Here is a 19,923-nt window from a genome sequence, read left to right as displayed (position 1 = left end):
AATTTAAGACCTTAGGACAAGAGATAAGAATTTTAGAGTTGTTTAAAAAATTACAAGAGAATTGAAGACTTATTTCTAAAGGAGAATTTTAAACTTTTTTTTTTTTTAAAGGAGAAACTAAGACCTAAAAAAGAAGAATTTTAGAGTTGTTGGGTTTTTTTAATAAGACCATTTAAAAGAGGGGGAATGTGAGACTTCTATTTTTAAGAGCCAAGGACTCTTATGGCCGCGGCGCGGGGCGGGGCGGGGCGCACCTGGCGGGGCGGGGCGGGGCGGGGCGGGGCGCTGGGCCGGCAGGTCGCCGTGGCTCGGCACTGCGGGGCGGAGCGGCCGCTGCCGGGAAGAGAAGCTGGAGCTGCAGCCGGAATTGCTGCGCCGTGGCCGGGCCGGGAGCAGGTGAGTGTGGGCGGGGGCGCCGGGCCGGGCCTCCCCTCCGCTCCCGGCGAGGGGCTGGCGCTGCGCTGCAGCACCGGGGTGCGGCGCGGCCGGGCTGGGCCGTGCTCGCTGCCGCGCCGGCACCGCCGGGAGCAGCCCCGGAGAGGGCGGGTGTTGCTGCGGCAGCAGCAGCGTCGGGGCCGCTGACCTCGGGTCTGCCCGGAATGAGCCATTCCCGGGATAGCCAGCATGTCACCGAGCTGGCAGGACTCACCAGCAACGGCAGATAACCCCATTATTTTGGGGGTTGCCTGGGTGTATCCGGAGGGGGGCAGGGATGCCCTGGGGGCAGAGTGCCTACAGAAACCCTAGATCCCTGAACAAGAGCCTAGGCTGGCATGACTGGGAGCAGCTTTCGCCACTGGCAAGACCCCAAGCCCCTTTGCCACCTGCCTGGTGCCGCATTTCTCATGTCCTGGTGGGTTGGACACCGGGTGGCTTTGCCTCTCGCGTGCCTGGGGCTCCAGGAGCTGGCACTAGTATCCCCAGGAGCTTCTGCCACCAACATGGCCTACTCAAGCCCTACTCAAAGGAGCAGTATTGTGGTCCCACTTAGCACTGAAAACATTGGCTGGAGCCCACGGTGGAGGAGCAGCTGAGGTGTCGTGGGGTCGCAGCTACCCACACCAGGAACTTCCCCTTGCATTCAGCATCCATGGGGCAAAGCTGTCCTTCCTGTCTTAAGAGACATCTCCAACTCCCTGAGGAGAGGGGTTAAATTCCTCGATAAGAGCCTGGCTCTCCTCTGCATACTTCTGATGCCTTCTGCAAACTCTGCCAGCAGGTTGTTTCGTAACTGGTTGTGTCCTCCTGCGGGTGAGAGAACAAACTCCTCTCCCTGCTTTTTCCCTGCCCTGCAACAGCACTTTGTGATTGCACATTAAAAATCAAAATGTAGGTTTGAGGGTGGAATTGCGTGGAAGAAGGGGTCACAGCCACAGCACTCCCCTTGGGATGGTTGATATTAGGAGAAATTAGGAAGAGGCAGGTGGAAAGGGGTGAGAAATGATCCAAAGAGGTGAAACAGGAGCTTTGGCTGCTTCTCACAGTAAGCCAGGGCTGCCAATGCTAATGGCACACGTGTTGGCTCTGATTTGGTGCTCTGCCAAGGCTTGCCGGGCAGGCGCTGGGCTTTGGAAACGTAGCAGCATGAAGGCCAGAGTTCAGCTGTCAAATGGTGGGGTGCTGGATGCAGTCAGGATGGAGCAGCGTTGCTATGTGCACCCATCCATTTACCTCACACAGTAGCTGAAGGGGGTTGTGCTCCTCATGCAGAATTGCAGCTCTTACAGAGAAGAGAGCAAATTTGTGTGTGTGTGTGCACTGGTTATGAGCAGGAAGCGTATCTTAAAGCTGCTTGCCTTCTTTGCCAGGGGTGTCTGCTTGGGGAGGGGCTGCGGGGAAGTGGGGATGGTCTTACTTTCTGCTGGTGCCACTGGAATGTCAGGAATCCTCCTACATCCCAGTTATCTGCCAGGAGAGCCTAAACACTGGTGCCTGGCATAGCTCTGCTGGCTTCCCCACACCCTCTTGAAAGAAGTAGCAAGAAATCAAGAAGTGTGTACCTCTTCCTAAAGCTTTTCTTCCACCTTTTCAAAGAAAGCTGTGAGGCTGGAGATGTCTGCCAGTGCCCCACACCCTGCAGCATTGAGGACTGCAGGCCCAGGGGTCCTGCACCCTGGAATTTTCTAGCAAGGGTATGCTGGTTGCTCTAAGAAATAAAATTCTGCAAATGAGTACAAGGGGATTGTGGGAGTTAGCTCTACCAAGGGCTTAAGAGGGGGGGAACCTGAGAAACCTGAGATAATTAAACAAGTTAAGAACTAAGGTTTTTTTTTCCTTATGTTTAAGAAACATGAGTTACAGCTTCTCTTGGGAGTTTGGGATACCCACAGGCCCCAGCAAGCATGCTGGGGAGCTTGCCAGGTTGGACCAAACCTTTTGGCAGCAGGGGGCAGCTGGCCGAAACAGTGCGGCAGTGGCCAGTCTGAATCGTCCCAGGGTGCTCCCTTCCCCACTCTTGAAATATGACTTGACCACAAATGGTGGTGTCGTGTAATTGCTGAAGGTACAGGGATTTACTGCACCCAGGCAAATAAGGGAGCTTCTGTGCAGAATTATTTTGGGGACTGCATGTAAAATGGGGTTGGGTAGAAGCTGGTCTGCTCTGGTAACCTGTGTTGTCCACATACATAGTGGAGGTATGTTATGGTTGTTTTCACTGTTGCCATGTGCTGCAGAGAAATAGTGCCCTAGTGCATCTGCTAGGGTCCCCAGTAAGTTAATTTCATCCATGTTTTTCCACCTCTCTCTCCCCTGTCCCATTTGTGTCTTCTGCTATGGGAAGACCTGCAGTGGTGGCTTGGAAGTGACCCAAGCCTAAACTCTGCTGTCCCCCCACATGTTGAGGGTGGTGGTGATGTTTTGGGACCAAATCCAAACAAGGGGTTGATCCTACCTGGCTTTGAGGCTGTGATGTATGTGCCAAGGCTCTGGAGCAGAGCATTTCCTTGAGTTGTACGATGTCAGGTGCTGTGGTGAGCTAGGAATAAGTCTGACTGCTGCTTGACGATGGGTTGCTCTATGCCCAAGTTTAAATGAAGGTGGGAGGGATGTTTTTAAGTATTAGCTCTGTATACATGTGTTGGTTTTAAGAGCATCTTTTTAAGGGAAGTTCCTTCATCTGGCTCAACTTGTCCATGCCCTTGTAAACCTGTGTAGTCAAATTAAGGCGTAAGCATGTCTCCATTGAAGGTTTTTAACAAAATCATATTATTGTAAATGATTGCTAACAATTTTATGTCCTTCCAGTTTTCAGATACCAAGTTTCATGAGCTTCTAAAAGTAGCTGATTATCTGGCTTTTTGTGGACTAGAGTCAGCACTTTTTTGAGGGCTTGGCTGCTTCCAGCTGCCCCAGGCTAGTCCTCTAGAATAACTTGTTGCTTAAAAAACAAAAACAAACAAACAAAAAACCACACACACAGAAAAAAAAAGGACAACCAAAAAAATCCTGCAACACTTCTCACCTGAAGACATGGGTGGATCAGGCCTGAACTGGAAACTTAGAGGCAGTTGAGCACTGCCTGAATTTGGGAAGGCTTCCTCTGCTGCTTTATAACATTGTTGCAGCACAGGACCTGCTGGAGCTCTTGGTCTTTGGAGCCGCATGCTCAGACCTTCCCATATCCCCCAAAGTGTCTCCTGTGTAATTGTAAAGAGTGGCAATGGGATGCCACAGTGTTCTGAACAGTTTTTTGGGGACCGGGGTCCCCCATGGAGGTCCCTAGCTTTGTGATCCTGAGTGCAAGAACTTTGGCAGCACTTACAGCACCTTTATAAGAGAGTACCCAGGACAGCAGAAAAGCCTGCTGAGCAGCAGCTTTCCCTTTGCTCTCTGCTTTTCCTGCCAGTCTGGCAAAGCAATTGGCAAGAGGTAGGAGCACCCAGCTGGTGTTGTGAAGCTGCACAGCTGAGAGATTGAGAGGAAAGCATTTTTTAGGGTTCTTCCTAGTTTTGTGATTCATGCTGGGAATATTGATTTCCCTGGGAGGTGCAAGTATGCAGCAGGGAGCTGGTCTCTGTCCCTGAATGCTTGCCTGACGCTGCTGGTGATGTGCAGGTGGTTGGATGAACACCACAGATATCTCTAGATTAAAGATGGGTTGGGTTTTTTTGAGGTGCTGTGGTTTCTGTTTTCACTTACTAATTTTATTTTCTTTTCCAAATTCTGGCAGTGTTTGGAGGTCGCAATGCTCCTTTCTGCATTTGGCTCTTTTGGCAAAGAGCCAAACATACTTGCAGTGGGAATGCTGGGTAGACTGGGTGATGGACTTTTACCTCTTTGTGTGTCATGATAGCTGCTATCTGGTTCCTGTGTGAACCCCCATGCTTCTTGGACATAAAGTTTTCTGAAGTTGCTCTTTCCAGTCATCTTAAAAATCTTACAAACTCAAAATCTTATGTTGTGAAAGGACATTTGTTCTCCCAATCTGGCAGGGAAATATCCCTGGGGCCCAGAAGTGGATGCACTAGAAACAACACCACCTCGCATCTTTGATATGCTGCATGTTGAGAACTACTTCACCTCAAGTAATTTTTTGAGTGTTTTAATGTAGTTTGAGGATTGCCTAGACTGTGACACTGGACTTGGTGCTGTTCTCTTTGAATTAGTTTGGCTTTTTAATGACCTGCTGGTATTATAAAGAAGTTGGGATAGGGGGTTCAAAAGACTCTGTTTCCCCAAAGTTATCCCAGGTTAGCATGAGTTGCATGAGGATTAAGCTACTAAGTTATTCTGAAAAAAACAAGGTATGTTTACTGCATCTCCTTCTAAATGCGGGCAGGAGGGCTGGTGTGGTCTCCAGCACTCATTCCCATCCTATCCTGATCCTTCAGGTATTACTGAGTGCCAGCAGAGCCCTCAAACCCCAGTGTTTGTAAGAAGGACACCTATGTGTGAAGCAGGAGATGGTGCCTTTTGCTGGCATTGAAACCCCTTCAGCCAGAGGTCTGCCTCCAAGCAACGTGGTTTCAGGGGTTGAAGTTGGTCACATAGCCATGATGTCCATTGTTTGTTGAAGTACAGTGACTGACTTGTACCCCTCAATGGATGGCCCTTGCATTTTAGTGCCAGATAGGGGACTGAGTTCCCTCTCCGGAGATGTGCCTCCATTTTAGTGCTTTAAAGAACTTATTATCTCTTGGTGGGTTCAGGTGGGAATTGATATCACCTTTCCACCTAATGAATCATGTGCCACGTAGCATAAAAGCGGAGACTTCTAAAATATCTGAGTATCTTATCAAAGGTTTCAGCCTGGATTATTTCTGGATGTCTTGTTAATTTGACTCTGTCTGTTTCTATGTGAGAGAAAGAAAGGAGCTGTTTCATCTCTCAGCAAATGGTCATTAAAAGCCTTTTCAATCCTACAAAATTATAAATAAATATCCATGGCATATTCATAACCTGCATATTCATCAGTGCATCCTCTCCTCCAGAAATGCAGCAGTGCATCCTTGTCTTGTGACTGATTTGTGAAGTGGGGTGGGAAACTGAGTTATCCTGGAAGTGGAAATAAAATCTGGAAGGTTTATCCTTGGTTTTGCATTTGCTAATTTGTTAATTACCCTCTCCTCTAGGATGAGAACTGGAGTGGAAAGAGGATTGCTGATGGCTTATGCCAGCTCTTCTGAAGGAGGCTAGAAGGCAGGCTTTGGAGAGAAGATTTGTAGGTCATTCTGCTTTTTTCTGTCCCTGGTACTACTTGGAGGACAGGCACAGAGCCTTAATTTTCCTGTAATCCTACAGAAATTAAGTCCTTGATCACTTTGAGATGAGACAGGGAGCGTGGCAGGTCAGTGCCTGTGTCTGCTTGCCCTGTCTACTTGCCAAGGTGCATCTCGTCCTCTGGGCTGGACCAGGCAGGTATCATGAAGAAGCTGCACTTTGAGGGTAATTTCTGGCTCTTCCAGAGGCATTGAAAAAGACCCATTGGTCAGGTTTTTCCCATTTTGGTCTTGCCCTTGAGGGAGGAAAAAATGGAAACTTGGAGGGAATTAAACCACCTCTTGGGCTGGAGAGGAGAAAGCAGGTACTTCGGAGTATTTCCAAGGCTTGAACAGGCTCTTGCATCTCCAGATTTGCAACATTCCTTTTGTGTCCTGTGTGATGAGACACATAAGCTGTTTTCTGACTTGGGGAATGGTCTGTGTGTAATAACAGAGAATATTCACAAATTGCATCAGGTGACCGCTGTGGAAGATTAATGCAGTGAAGATGCTGGATCTGATGGCAGCTGTGTGCCAGGATTGTGTTTGTGTGTAGATGGTCTGGCAAATACCTCTCAGAGCTTGGCTTTTAAGATCTGGATTGTAATTCATCCCCTGAGGAAGGCAGGCAGTTGGTGCGAGCTGCTGCACTGGGGCTCACAGCTGGGCAGCGGCTGCAGGTACAGCAATGTCTTGACAGCTGAAGAGCAAACACTTTTTGTATTAAAAATAAAGGTAATAGTTTTAGGTCAGCCTAGAACACAAAGGTATCTATACCCAGCCTTGTCCCTGTGCTGGGACCTGAACACCTAAATACTTCCCCTGCTCCTCCTGGGCTCAGTGTCCAGGTGAGTTCAATTGCACATGAGAAAAGGAGTGTGTTGGTGCAAAAGCCTTTTCTCTTTCCCCTCTAATCTGCATGTTGTCACTAATTTTGCTTTGCCCCCTTGAGAAGAAACTATGAATTTACTCTGAGCTGCTTTCATCAAGTTGCTCTTCACTTGTGTGTCTGAAGTTAGTGTAATAGTTACAGCAATAGCAGATGCTGCTAATGTTTCCCATGCAAGCCTTCATCTTTATGGCAGACTTCACTAGCCAGCCATGCCAGCTTTTCTCTCCCTGTGGATGGTAACCGTTAGTGCTGCAAGGGAGAAATATGATGCATTATGGTGAGGAAGATGATCCTTCCAGCCTGAAACACTGTAATGTGAGTGTGTGCAGTAGGTGGATGTATTTTATTTTTTTTTGCTGCTTTTAATTTATAATGAGTTTTCACTTGGTTGCTCATCTGCAAGGTGGACTGGCTAGTAAACATCCCTGAAATGTCATCACTACCCAAGATCCTTGATGTTTCACCATAGCTCTTGATGCTGGCCTGCCATGGCCACAAACTTTGGCTTGTTTAAGAGGAGGGGGAAGATTTCCCTGATCCTTGCCAGTGCTTTTTTAAGCCTTCGTGTAGGCCGAATACTGTAGCAGACCCAAAAGCTTGGGTGAGAAAAACAGATAAATCCTTGCATGTGGAGCTGGGACTCAGTGACCTGCTTCTGCATCAGCCAGGGTGTGAGCCTACTTCCCCTAAATCCCTGATGAAGGCTGTCACCCTGAGGCCTATTCCATCCTGTGTGGCAGGATTTGTCTCCAGCTCTTCCCACCCTGTTTGGTGTCAGCAAACCTCACTGTTACACGTCAGGCATGTTAACATGGGTCTGTAATTCTGGGAAGTGGAAGAGAAAAATCCCAAAGCATCTGTTTTGCTCTGAATGGAAATTGCTGGCATGGTGCTTATGGCTCTTCAGAAATCTGTCTCTTTGGGCAGTTCCTGCAAGATCCTAATATGTGGGACAGGTCCCCCTTGGGGTGCCGCAAGACTTTGACATTTCAAGCTCAAGTGATGCTTCAGCTCTTCAGTGATGCAAGTGCCACGGGACTCAGCTTTCCTAGTCTTAGCCTTTCAGTCTCCTTTGGGTGCAAAAAGCCCTTGAAGCATGAATGGAACCTCTGCAGATGCTGAGAGCATTATGCATTGTAAGATACCCTCAGCAGAAGCTGCTTGCTAACAAAGCATGGTGGAGTGCAGGGATATGCATGGGCTGGGATCCATCTGCACATCCCTGGTAAAGCTGCACCTTTGGGGTACATTTGCAGTGGATATCCATGTCCCCAGCTGGGATTTCTCCAGCTGAGGAAGGACAGAAAATCAGAGTCCACAAAGCCTTCATGCAGTTTTGAAACTACTGATTGCAGCAATTTGTTGATTTATTTATTTATTTTTTTAATATATATATATTTTTTTTTTTAGAGCTTGCTCTCAGGCTTCCATGGCAGAGCTGGGACTTGGACAGGGCATGATGGGGGGCCAAAGGATGCCAGGATTTTTACAGCCATGCCTGAGTAAGCTGCTTGGGTGTGAATTGGAGCCCAGTGCCTGCTGCTTCATTGCTCCTGGGTGCTTGCAGCTGCCTTTCATAAGAGCTGTTACCTTCCATAGGCCTGAGGTGTGACTGATGCTTGCACACCCTCCCTGTGACAGGGGAAAGATAAAGAGTAGCCTCCCTGGGCTGTGACCACTTGGTAGGACTTGGTTATCACCTCTTGAGCTTGTTTGACCCCTGTCAACTCTTTGCACTGGGATGAAGTAACCCATTTAAAAAAAATGCTGCCCTAGGGGCAGGAGCCATGTACTTCTGTCCTGCCCACACCATGGCCCCCACACTGTAGGAGAAAACAATGACGTCTTTGGTAGGTTGCCCTCTTGGCTGCTTTGCACTGGGCCAGGAGATGTTTTCCCTTCAGGATCCTGGAGCCAGCACCCTCAGGCTGAGCATGGCACTGTGGAAAGATTCTGCATCATGTGGCTGTGGGCAGGGCTTTGTCCACTGCTCCCTGCTGTTACAGCAGTGAGCATTGGTAGTTGCCTGAGTGTGCAGCACAGACAGCTCATTCAGAACTGTGGATGAACCTGACAGCCCAGAAAGAGCCACAGGATCAAGCCTTGCCACGGCTGATCATCTCCACCCAGCACAGGAACTATCTCCCTGACAACCTTTGGCCACTGCCTCAACCTTTTGAGTGTGGCATCCAGCAGAGCTGCTCCTTACCCCTGCAACACCCCAGCCAAGGGCAGATGATGCGGCCCCAAAAAAGGGGCCTACAGCAGGACACTGTCAATGGGCTGTAGGGGAGCCTGGAGCACAGCCCATCCTCTCCAACCTGCTGTGCCCTCAGGAAGCATCAATTTCCTGTGTGTTTTCTCCAGGTTGGGTCACTTCTCCACGCCTGAGTAACGGGGAGGCTTCTGTCACGCCACAGGGCATGTGGGCAAGTACCATCTCTTCCCTTTGATACCTAGAAGGTAGGCCCAGTGCTTCTGGCAGAGAGGGACCTCAGGAAGCATTAAATAAATGCTGGATGCATCACCACAGCATCTGATCTAGGATGAGTCACAGCCAGCCTGCCAGCACTCTAGCATGCAGGATGGCAGCATAGGGTCACTCCCCCTTCTCCACTCATCAATTGCTGTTTACTCATGTGTTGGGGTTATGTTTTTTCACTCATGTATCCATATGCAACAGGGATGAGCATCCCCTCTCACATTGGGTGGGAGAGGAAGAACAGGGTCAGGTTCAAAACTGGAATAAAATGACCGAGGGTACCCCAGCATTCCCTTAGAGCACATCCAAAAGGATGCAAGAGGTGTTGGTCACCATGGACACTTTGGCCCTTCTTGGATGGTGGGCTCATCATGGCCTGTTCTTAAGTACAAATACATCTTTATTGATTAATTATGAGTCTTTATAACCCTACCCCCAGCCCAAACACTGACCCAAAAGGCTAGTCTTCTAGCTTTTTGCAGTTTTTATTAGGCTTGCTGGGAAGGTCTCCCTGTGCTGCTGCTTTCCTGCCTGCCCAGCCCTATACCCAGCTCTCTGCTGGGTGGGTGTAGCAAAGGAGGCAAGTGAAGCCTCAAAAATGAGTGAAACCTTGGGGCTGGCAGGATGCCTGGACAGTGCTCTTAGGAGCTCTGGTAGAGGTGTTTTGGATACTTTGGGATTTGGGTTGCAGCTGGCCTTGCAGTTTTGAGCAGAATTAGTGTGGTTTTCCTAACTGGTTTTTTTTTGTTGTTGTTGTTTTGCTTCTTGTGTATAGGGAGGTGTGGGAGAAAGGCACTTGCAAGTTATATGCAGTCCTTGGTTGGAAGCTTCTGAGAATCCCAGTAGGGGACATGGAGGGGTCCCTGTAAATTGGTGGTGCTCCTCATGTCTGTAAGGAGAGTGGCAAATTTTCTTGGTTGGCTGGACATTATTTCAGGTTCAGGGAGATCACTGAACCCTTGCAAGTGCCAGCAGCCAACAGGATGGTGTTTTGCAGGAGCTGTGCAGAACGTGCATCCTCCCACATGCACAGAAGTGCTCCTTCATCTTTTTTTTTAGCTTGACAGCTTCAGGGAGGCTACGAGATAGCAGTGCCAGGAAACAAAATAAAGCTGCAAGACCTGAGATTGTTAATTTTGTGTGTGTCAGCATTTGAAATTCCAACTCCCGGTTAGTAAATTTGTTGAAGTCGTAGTATGAATCATCCCTACCCTCAATTTTAGGATCCATCACACAAGGAAGGGAGCAGAAAATTAGTCACTTTGTTAATCTGCTTCCAAAAAGTTATTTAGAAATCCATGGCGGGGGGAAGAAAAAAATGAGAGAATGAGAGCAGCTTTTGGGAGCAGCTCTCACACATCCTGGTGCTTGCAGCCACCTGCTTGTTCCCCTGTGCTATTTTCAGGGCAGACAGCAGGGCCCAGCAGCTGCCTGCACTTTCTAGTTCATGATCAAAGTGAGCTCCTAGCTCGAATACAGAGGCAGCTGGAAACCGTGCTAAGTGCTTCTTCCCAAGAAAAGTGATTCTTATCCCCCCACCCCCCCAAAAAAAAAAGCCCTTTTCATTACCTGATGGTGTAACAAAGGCAGCAACTAATTAAAGTAGGGGGTCAGCAGCAAAGCCTAGGGAGAGGGAGGTCATATTTACAAATGGAACAATGAGACTGCCCCACAACAATTGATTTTTAGAAGTGATGGTAGAGAGCTGGAGGATGCATGCTACAAGGGGGGTGATGCTGGGGGCAAGTTGGAGATTTTGGGATGTATTGCCTGGTGGCTTTTAGAGTGGGTTTTTATGAATCGGGGTGATGCTGATGCAGTGGGATATTGGGGATGAGACGCTGTGTTCACATTGTGATGTCCCTCCTGAGCAATGACAGAGGGATGCAAGGAACATTGCTGGTTCCCCCCAGAGGAGGATGAGCTGCATTCATCCCTTCAGCTCCTTCATGAGCCCAGGGTTCCATGGCAAGAGGGGCAGCCAGGCTGGTTTTGGGTGGGCTGGGATGAGGAGGGCAGGCAGATTGGGAAACAGCCACCAGCTGTGTTTGCCACTTCGTGGCAAGGGGGCAGATAACATCCTGTATCCAGGAGTGAGCTAGGGACGGCTACCTCCAAAAACCTCAGAGGTTACAGTGAGTGATTGGTTAATGGGCACGCCCTGCACTTGCAAGGTTTTTAAAGAAGTAATAAAAACCATTGTTTTTTTGGATGCTAGGGGTTGCAGCTGGGGGACATGCAACAGGGAGGGAAAGCTAGCTGCTTTTCGGAGAGATTTTCCCATTATTGGGAGAAAAGCTGGCCACCACTGCTCCCAGCTGTGTGATGGTGTTGTGCCAAGGACTGGTTAATGGTAAATGATTGCCAAGGCGGGGCTGGGAGTTGGTGCTGAGTTTGAACCCAAACAAGTGCTGGGGCCTGGTGTGCTGGCAGCCATTCCACACCCAGTGGCATTTGAAAGCACTGGATTTTTTGGGGGCAAGGTGAGGCTGTGTAACACGACTCAGCTGGCTGGGTTATTTTTTCTTATATATTTTTAAGCTCCTGGCCTCCCCTGCAGGGTCAGAGCAAGTTCAATGTCAGTCGGGTCCCTGACTGGAGTGGGGACAGTGCTCCCTGGGATGTGTTTCCACCCCAAATTTGATGTTAGGGTGTTGTGGTGGGGGAGGATAGTGGCTTTGGGGTGAGCTCAGTGGTGCCCTGGTGACACTTGCCTTTGCTCCATGATGGGGGCCATTTGCAGCCTTGAATGCACAGGGTGTGAGGAGTGGTGCCAAAATGCAGCTTTAAAATGGAATTGGGCTAAGTCTTGCAAATTTTAACTGGGTTTGGGCTCACATGGAGGTCAGCCGAGCACAAGGTGCCCTTCACCCCCAGCAGTTTTTCCTGGCTGCCCAGCCAAGGCAAACATGAGCTCAGCACTGAGGTATTTGTGGCGGCTGCTCCATGCCCACGTTTCAGAGGCGGGCCAGGGGGTGGCACCGGCAGCGCCCACAGGAAACAGCCCCCCCCAAGCTGTATCTTCCGCAGTTGCCCCCGGCTTTCTTGCACCATGGCTGAATTTAGTCGTGACCGGAGGTGGGACCCTTTGAGCCTTCCCTTTGGTTACTCAAGCAAGCAACAAAAAATAAGCAAGTGGTGGTGTTTAACCCGAGGTGTAGCTTTCTGACAGCCTGGCTGCAAACATGGGAGAGCTGGAGCTGAGGGATGGACAGACTGCAGCGAGCCTGGTTAGGTTGAGAAAGTGGTTTGGGACCCTCTGGACGGAAGGCCTCGAAATTTCCCATATATGCTACTCCACTGGGGGCTTTCAGACAAGCCTGATGCTAGAAAAAACATTGTTACAGGGGAAAAAAAATACATCTTTGCATGGTGTTGAAAAACACCATAAGCTCAAACATTTGAATTCTTTACAGCTTGTGCTTAATTTTTTTAATCTTTTTTATTTAAAGACTGTTGCAGTTGTTGAGCCACTAGAAGAGGCAGGAGTTGGGTGTGCCCAGGCTAATAGGTGTTATTTTAACGCAGGAGAAGTAACCGTGGGATGGGCGTCAGGCTGGGCCCTGGTATTGGGCAGAGCATCTCCAGGAACCCAGGCTTCACTGCAGGTGTTTGTGCCCGATTTCCCCTTCCAAACCCCACCTTTAGTCACATTGTTGTGCAGAGGTTTTATTTTAATTTCTTCATCCCTCTCTGATAAATTGAGATAGAGGTAAGTAGATTAAAATGTGCATTATCTGCACCTCCTCTCAATATCTCATGGCAAGGGTGGGCAGCCTGCAGTTTCTTCACCTTTTCCAATATTGTTTGGAAAAATCCGCTGGTGGTTCCCTGACAAATTGTCAGAGAAATTACAGTGAAAGTCCAACAACCCCATTAAATATCTGCATTTGCAGCAGAAATAACCTGAGCATCTACTTCTGGGCAGCATGCAGGAGTACAAACCCCATCATTTCCCACCATGGAAAGGTATGTACCCACTGCCCAGACATAAAAAAAAAAAAGGGTTGTTCTGTTTTTGGTTTTCTTGCAGATGAACATCACTGTATTAATAATATCAACAAAAGCGCAGTTTGTGCACAGTGAGAGCCACAGAGATGGAGGGAAGGTGGCAGCAAGTAACTGCTTGGTCTAGGATGCACCTTATGAGATACTGGTGTTAAAGGTGATTTAATGACACTGCTCTTAGAGCATCTTTTACTCCTTGTTAGTGGCCTGGGACAGAAACCTGGTTTCTTTTCTCCCCACAGCCAATGACCCAGCACGCCTGAGGCCCAGTATCCGTGGGAATGGAGCTGAAGGTCTGGGTAGATGGGATCCAGAGGGTTGTCTGTGGTGTCTCGGAGCAAACCACCTGCCAAGAAGTGGTCATCGCTTTGGCACGGGCCATTGGTGAGCCATCTGTATCAGCTGGGTGGGATGCCTCTTTTTGGGTGGACGCATCTGCTGAGGGGACGCCCCATATCCCGGTGCTTGCTGGAAAGAGGAGACCTTGGGTGGGTCAGTGTCCTGCCCTGGGGTGGTCGGGATGTCACCAGCTGTTGCCTGTGGGGTGGCAGCTTTGGTACACCATCACTGGCCACGGCTCTCCCCATCTGATGTGGTAACCTCCTCCCTGCAGGTCAGACAGGCCGCTACATGCTGGTACAGAGGCTGAGAGAGAAGGAGCGGCAGCTGCTGCCCCTGGAGTGCCCCTTGGAGTTGCTGGCCAAGTGTGGGCAGTATGCCAACGACGTGCAGTTTGTTCTGCGGCGGACAGGCCCCAGTGTGGCTGAACGACCCTCCTCGGAGGGCACTCCCCAAGTCCCTGAGAGGACATTTATCCGGGCCAGCTTGCCCATCAAGCCTAGGCTTGCCTGCATGGATGCATCCCGTTCCCGGGAGCCAAAAAAATCCATGACCTTCAACTTGGGTCCTACAGGCTCCAGTGACCCATTTGCCATGAGCCGCTGGAGGCATCAAATGCGGGAAGGGATGGACATGGGGAGCAGTGGGGTTGTTCAGCCCTCCAAGGATGAGCTGTTTAGGAGGGTGCTGTGGCAGCAGGAGCAGCTGCATTCTTTGGAGGCCCTCAGGGACACCCTAGAGACAGACCTACAGCTCTGGGAGCACAACCAGCTTGACAGCCAGGAGGATGAGATCTTCTACCTGGAGCACCTGGTGCAGAGGAATGAGACAGAGCTGTGCGAGGAGGAATTTTGGCAGAGTGAGCTCCGACTGGAGAAGGAGTGTGAGCGGGAGCGGCAGGAGAGGGTTAGGAGTCTACGGGCTGACCTGGAGGAGTATACTCAGAGGATTTACGAGCTGAGTGCCCGGACCGAAGCCCTGCAGAAGGAAATCCAGTGGGAGATGGCTGAGAGGGCCAAGAGGGGGAAGGCAACCCCTGCGCCTAGCCCCACAGAGCTGGAGGACATGGCTGTCAAGATGAAAAGGGACCTGGAGGCCAAGGTTAAGCAAGGCACCCAGCTGGAAATCAACCTGGCCAGTGTGGAGAAGGCCCTGGAGGAAGCTGAAAGGAACTTGCAGGTACATAGGCCTGGGTTGAGAGGCCTCATGGGGTGGTGGAACCTTCAGGAGGGGATGGGACCAGTTTTCCAGGGGCATGGGACCAATGAGTTGAGTGGGGTTGGTCCTGCCCCACCTGGCTGGTGAGCATGGGGCTAGGTGCATGGAGTTAGCTCAGTGGCAGTGGCCACTGCTGGGGAGACACCACTGCTTTCTCCTGGCTGATGCAGGATCCCACATCCATCAGTCTCCATGCAAGCTGCATCTGGGCTGTGGCTTTTGCTGGCTGGTGCACAGGGAACACAGCATCACCCCACTCTAGCACAGATGATGGTGCTGGAGCAAATGGTCCATGTGTAAGGTTGGTGGTGTTGATGCAAGGGTCAATGTCATCTTGGAATAAGGAGCCATGGAGCGGGGCAGTGCAGGTCCCTATGGTGCCTGTGCATGAAGCCTTTTGACCATGCAAGCTGTGCAAGGGCTGGGGTTCATTGTGAGGTGCTGCATGGAGATGGCAGCCGTGGGGGCTGATGATGCCCCTCAGTGTCAGATGGTCCAGGCACTGCATGATGCCCACTCTCCGCCCGCTGGGTCCCGTCTTGTGAACCAAAAGGGACGAGTGTTTGCCTAGCCAGGCGGTGGTAGCTGCCCTTCCCCAGGGCAGCCATGCTTCCCGCAGCTCGGCTCCAGCATCCCGTTTGTCCCGCCACTCCCGCGTGGCGGCCGGAGGCGTTTGACGGCTGCTCGCGCCCTCTTGTGGAGACGCAGCAAAGTGGGGCTGGTCCCAGAACAACGCCTTCCGCAGGCCCGCGGAGGGAGGAGGCCGAGATGCACTACCCCGAGGTTCCCCTCGCCAGCTCTGGCAGCGTGAGCTTTGCCAGCTGGTTTTGGGGCATGCAGAAGGACATGGGGCTCACCCTGTCCCCCACTCGGTGTGTGTTTTGCAGGCCCAGACCCAAGAACTGGAGGAGTTAAATAAGGAGCTGAGGCAGTGTAATTTGCAGCAGTTTATTCAGCAGACGGGGGCCACGGTGACCATCCTGCAGGCCAGGTCTGAGGAGGACGCCCAGCCGGAGCCGAGCCCGAGCGAGCTGCCAGCCTGCCGGAGCAACGCAGGTCAGCACGCTGCTGCAGGCTCGGCCGCGAGGGCTGCTCTGCAGGACCCCTGTTTGCTCCCTGTTTCCCCCTCCAAGGGTGTCAGTCTGGCCAGTTCTGCCCCGGGTGCTGAGGTTAGGCAGCAGGATGAGGGTTTCAGTGCTGGCATAGTAGTTGCTCACTGCAGTGGGTCTCTGAGGTTTACTGGCCTCGGGGCAATTTCTTCCTCCCCGTTGAAGTCTTGGGGCTGCTCATAGCTGTGCTCAGAGGTTGGATCCTGCGTTGCTGCTTTTGGAGCTGGGGTGGCTGTGGGGAGCTTTCCTTTGCAGCATTGCTGCTTGCCACCATGGCATCACTGGCGAAAAACCAGGGGGCCAGCATCAGCCCCTGTGGGCTGGTGGGAACAGGTTCTGGACACTGCTGACCTCTTTGTGTTTGGTGAGGGAAAGGCAAGCATGATGTGCAGGGCCACATCCTCACAGTGATGAGAGGAGGTGGCAGGGGGCTCCCATGGAATGGAACAGGATAAAACAGGGACCTGCTCCTCTGGAGCACCTGGACAGGGTGATGTAGCTGGCCCATGGCACTGCAGTGGATGTGCCTGGTGAGTGTGGGAGGCATGAGTCCTGCCTGAGCTAGGCATTTTTCCCCATCCCATAGGTTTTCCTCCCACCACCGGTGCAGACTCACCTCCCCAGGTCAACACCAAGCAGCTCCTCAGCCATCCCAGGACCCTGCCAGAGCCTCTGGTGTCCAGCTTGAACCCCAAGGGTGCGTATGTCCCAGTGGGCCCTTAGGAGTGTGAGCTGGGCTGATGAGGATGAGTGGGAAGGGGGAGAGGCTTTTGCTGCCCAAAACAGGCTGCAGAGATCAAATATGTGCTGGGAGCATGAGGCCACAACTATTTATAGATGCCATTAGGAAGAGCAAAGCTTACACTCCGGCAGCCTCTGCACTGCTGCCAAGGACTCACATGCTGACAGTCCAGCTCTCTGCTCTGTTTGGAGCTGCAGAGGATGCTCCTCATCCCCTCTCCTGCCTCCCTGCATCCCCCAGGGCTAAGACCTTGCTAAGGTTAAGACAGGGTGGCTTTGTCTCCCATCTTTTACCCCATTTTTGGGGACCAGTTCACCCCAAAACCCCTTCCACCTCCTGTGGCACCAGCCTTGCACCTCGTGTTTGGGTGCAGCAAAAGCAAGTTGTGGTGTCCCTTCCTGCCATGGCTATGCTGCCTGCATCCCAGCATCCCATTCCAGCCCACACTACCATCCCCTCAGCAAAACCCTGCTGCCATCCTCATGGCCTAAAACATCCATCCCCATCTCACCTGATGCCACAGCATCTGCATGTCCATCTCCCAGGCCAGGCTCTGTGCTTGCATACATCCTGTTTTCCATTCCCCTTTTCTTTATGTGAGTGTTCACCCACCAAGATGGGGTTGCTTAGGTTGTTTTTGTCTTGTCTTGCAGTTGTATCAACCAGGCAGAGCATCTGGAGGTAGAAGGGCCCAGCCAGGAGAGGATCAATTGCCTTGCAAGTGTAACTGTATAAATAAACTGTATGCTATATATATACTTTTTTTTTACTGCTTTATATTGTGAATGGATGTGGACGGCCAGACAGAGTATTTTTACAGACTGAAAAATAAAACCAGAGACCAATGACACAAAACAACCCTCTTTTCCTGTGGATGGAAGCAACACCTTTTTATTTTTTTTAAGTGCTTTCTATATTCAACAGAAAACAGTGGTGCTCCTGTTCTGTGTAGCCTCCTCAAACGACTCATAATGCATTTGGAAAAGTCCTTGCTCCTTTGATTAGGGTGGTGAAGCTGTGGTAGAGACCTGCCTGGAGGCTCTGCCTGGCTGGAGCAAGTTAATGGGTTTTAAAGCATCTCACTGCAGCAAAACAGCCTCTTCACTGGCTGCACAGCAGGCACAAGAGTAGCTTTAAGACAAATTTCTTCCCTCCTGTTTTTCTTACGATAAGAAACCTGTAGTAGCAACCCCTGTTCCACAGTGCCACAGATCAGGCTTTGAGGGAGCAGGGGACACACAGCAGGGGCTATCCTAAATTCACTTAATTCTCCCAACTGATTTTTTTTTTTTTTTAATTAAAATCACAGAATGAGCCCTTCCCCAGTGGTGGTGTGAGTGGGGAGCAGGACTGAAACACTCTTGGTGACATTTAACTGATTATTTTTTTTTTACTGATTATTTTATTTTATTTTTACTTGATGGCCAGTAGTTAGTCTTGGTCTCCTTGCATTTTAATTGGAAAAACCAGAGCAGTTGTGGGAGGGGTTGAGTTTGTCCAGGAGGTCCTTGAGTCTGTTTTCAACACACTGTATGCAAAAAAATGTGACTCAGGCACAGTGTTTGCCATAAAACCCCACTTTCCTCATACGAATGTAATCCTCTATGCCTTGGTTTCAATTTTCAATAAAGCTTTGGGGAAGGATTTGAGCAAAGCAGGTGTGAGTGTGCTGTTATGGCCCAGAGCAGGCTGTCCCCATCAGCTCCTGGTCTGATGCCTCATGAGCATGTCCGAGCAGTTTGTGCATCCCGCAACCACCTCCTTCCTTTCTAAGCCACCTCCTTCCATTTGCCAAATAAAGGCTGTAAGTATTTTATTATGGACTGCATCTCTACTTGCATGCTGCTCTTATTTTCTTTTTTTGTAAATCACAAAGTTCTTTACAAGTAGTGGATGAAGCCTGTCTCTTGTGAGAGGGTGGCAATCTCTGGGATGAAATGTGGCAGCATTTTAATAATGCACAGCAGCAGCTTTAAGCATTTTAGGACAGGAGGTGAAGAGGGTGGCACTCACCTGCAGATAGGAGCAGGTAAGGGGAAAACCTATTCACCTTCATGCCCCTCTGTCTGCACATGGATAACTGCAAGTGAGAAAATCAGCTCCTGTTCCTATCAGTATCTTTCCTGAAGCTCTGTTGGGCTCTGGTCCCTGGGGATGTGCTCTCTCAAAGCTGTTTTTTGAGGTGCCACCACACTTGGTCAAGTAATACTGAAGGATTAAAGTTTACTTCACTGGGAGAGTGCTGGTGCAGATGTGTCTCCAGTTACAACTGGAGAGCTGTTGCAGTGGGGAGATGCAATTTCAGAGATGTCTTTTTTGAATCAGGGTGGTTTTGTTTGGTTGTAGTTTTGTTGTTTTTTGGGGGGGACACATTTCCCCCCCTACTCTTTCCTTAAATCACATACCTTGGGGAAAATGAGTTAAAATAACATCAAGGAATTTCTCCTGTGCTTGCTTGATTTTAGGATTCTTGCACTTACTTTTTGGACTCTCTTGCTTTTAAAATGAGACTTCACCTTGCTAAGAATAGGAGAGTGATGGAGATTCTCAATGCTGGGGGCTGGGGGGAGGAAATACCCAAAAAGTGGTTTTGAAAACCCACTTGCCATTAACATGCTGGGATGTTAAACAAAGTCCTCCACCTGCCCTGAAAAACTGATCTCCACAGCTTAAAAAACTGATCTTTGATCAGTTTTGGGCTGCATTTCAAGCTTTGCCTTCTGCAAAATAAATGGAATTTAAAAGGGTCATAATTTGTGGCACCATCCACCAGGAAAAATGAGGCAGAAAATTAATTTAAATCTCTGATTTTGCATGGGATTTTTGCCCTGTGCTTCTGCTTATGTAGTATTTGTTTATTAATTTTGCAGGTTATTTTGTTTAGCCATGATCCTATAGGCCATGCCAGCAGCAGTCTTTCTTGGGGAGGAGAAAAATAAGGGTTAACAAAATATATATCACAGCAAATTCTGGCCCTGCAGCTGATGCCCCTTAGCTGGGATGCAGGATTTGCAACTGCTGCATGGAATGTGGGACAGTATAACTCCGCCATGTCCCCTGTCAAGGTGTGAGAATCAGGCATGGGGTTAGGGAGAGCTCTGTGGTCAAGGCAAGCTTTGGTTTTTTATCTCATGGCTGTGGCATTTTGCAGTTTTTGTTTGTGTCCTACAAACCATCACCCAGCTGCTGCAAAGGCAGCAGTGTTTTGTAAGGTAATAAATGAGTTTGATTAATGCCTCTCCTGTGGGGGGAGTGGGAGGGGAAGGCTGGGGAAAGGCATTAATCAAACTGGTTTATTACCTTAGGAAACTCCCCACCCACAAGTGACCTATATTCCTCCCAGCACATAAGCATGCAGGTCCCCATGCGTTATTTAACATAGGGAGGCTTGATACCCACTCTGGCTCCCCTGCCTTTCTGCTTTTGTCTGC

The 19,923-nt window shown here is 50.0% G+C and overlaps 1 protein-coding gene across 6 annotated transcripts; it reads left to right on the top strand.

The window, feature by feature from the left end:
* Positions 1 to 306: 306 nt before the first annotated feature.
* Positions 307 to 18,146, top strand: RASSF7 (Ras association domain family member 7). Of its 6 annotated transcripts, XM_051621899.1 has the most exons (7): positions 307 to 396; positions 13,110 to 13,241; positions 13,327 to 13,468; positions 13,698 to 14,602; positions 15,529 to 15,697; positions 16,337 to 16,447; positions 17,146 to 17,246. In XM_051621899.1, the coding sequence occupies exons 3-7, from the start codon at positions 13,366 to 13,368 to the stop codon at positions 17,175 to 17,177; spliced, it is 1,320 nt and encodes a 439-aa protein (XP_051477859.1). In that variant the 5' UTR covers positions 307 to 396; positions 13,110 to 13,241; positions 13,327 to 13,365; the 3' UTR covers positions 17,178 to 17,246. The 6 variants fall into 6 exon arrangements, with proteins under 6 accessions (XP_051477859.1, XP_051477857.1, XP_051477863.1 ...); XM_051621897.1 differs by lacking the exon at positions 13,110 to 13,241; XM_051621900.1 differs by lacking the exons at positions 307 to 396; positions 13,110 to 13,241 and adding an exon at positions 13,025 to 13,045.
* Positions 18,147 to 19,923: the final 1,777 nt, after the last annotated feature.

Source organism: Apus apus, chromosome 5, assembly GCF_020740795.1.
Source record: "Apus apus isolate bApuApu2 chromosome 5, bApuApu2.pri.cur, whole genome shotgun sequence".
In the NCBI taxonomy this organism is placed as follows: Eukaryota; Metazoa; Chordata; class Aves; order Apodiformes; family Apodidae; genus Apus; species Apus apus.
This window is presented reverse-complemented; position numbering and strand designations above follow the sequence as displayed.

Excerpts from the sequence above, each read along its gene's own strand:
- RASSF7 (XM_051621897.1), top strand. The coding sequence starts at position 13,366 with ATGGAGCTGAAGGTCTGGGTAGATGGGATCCAGAGGGTTGTCTGTGGT. Across the intron at positions 13,469-13,697 it reads CGCTTTGGCACGGGCCATTG|GTCAGACAGGCCGCTACATG; the intron begins GTGAGCCATCTG and ends TCCTCCCTGCAG. Across the intron at positions 15,698-16,336 it reads AGCCTGCCGGAGCAACGCAG|GTTTTCCTCCCACCACCGGT; the intron begins GTCAGCACGCTG and ends CCCATCCCATAG.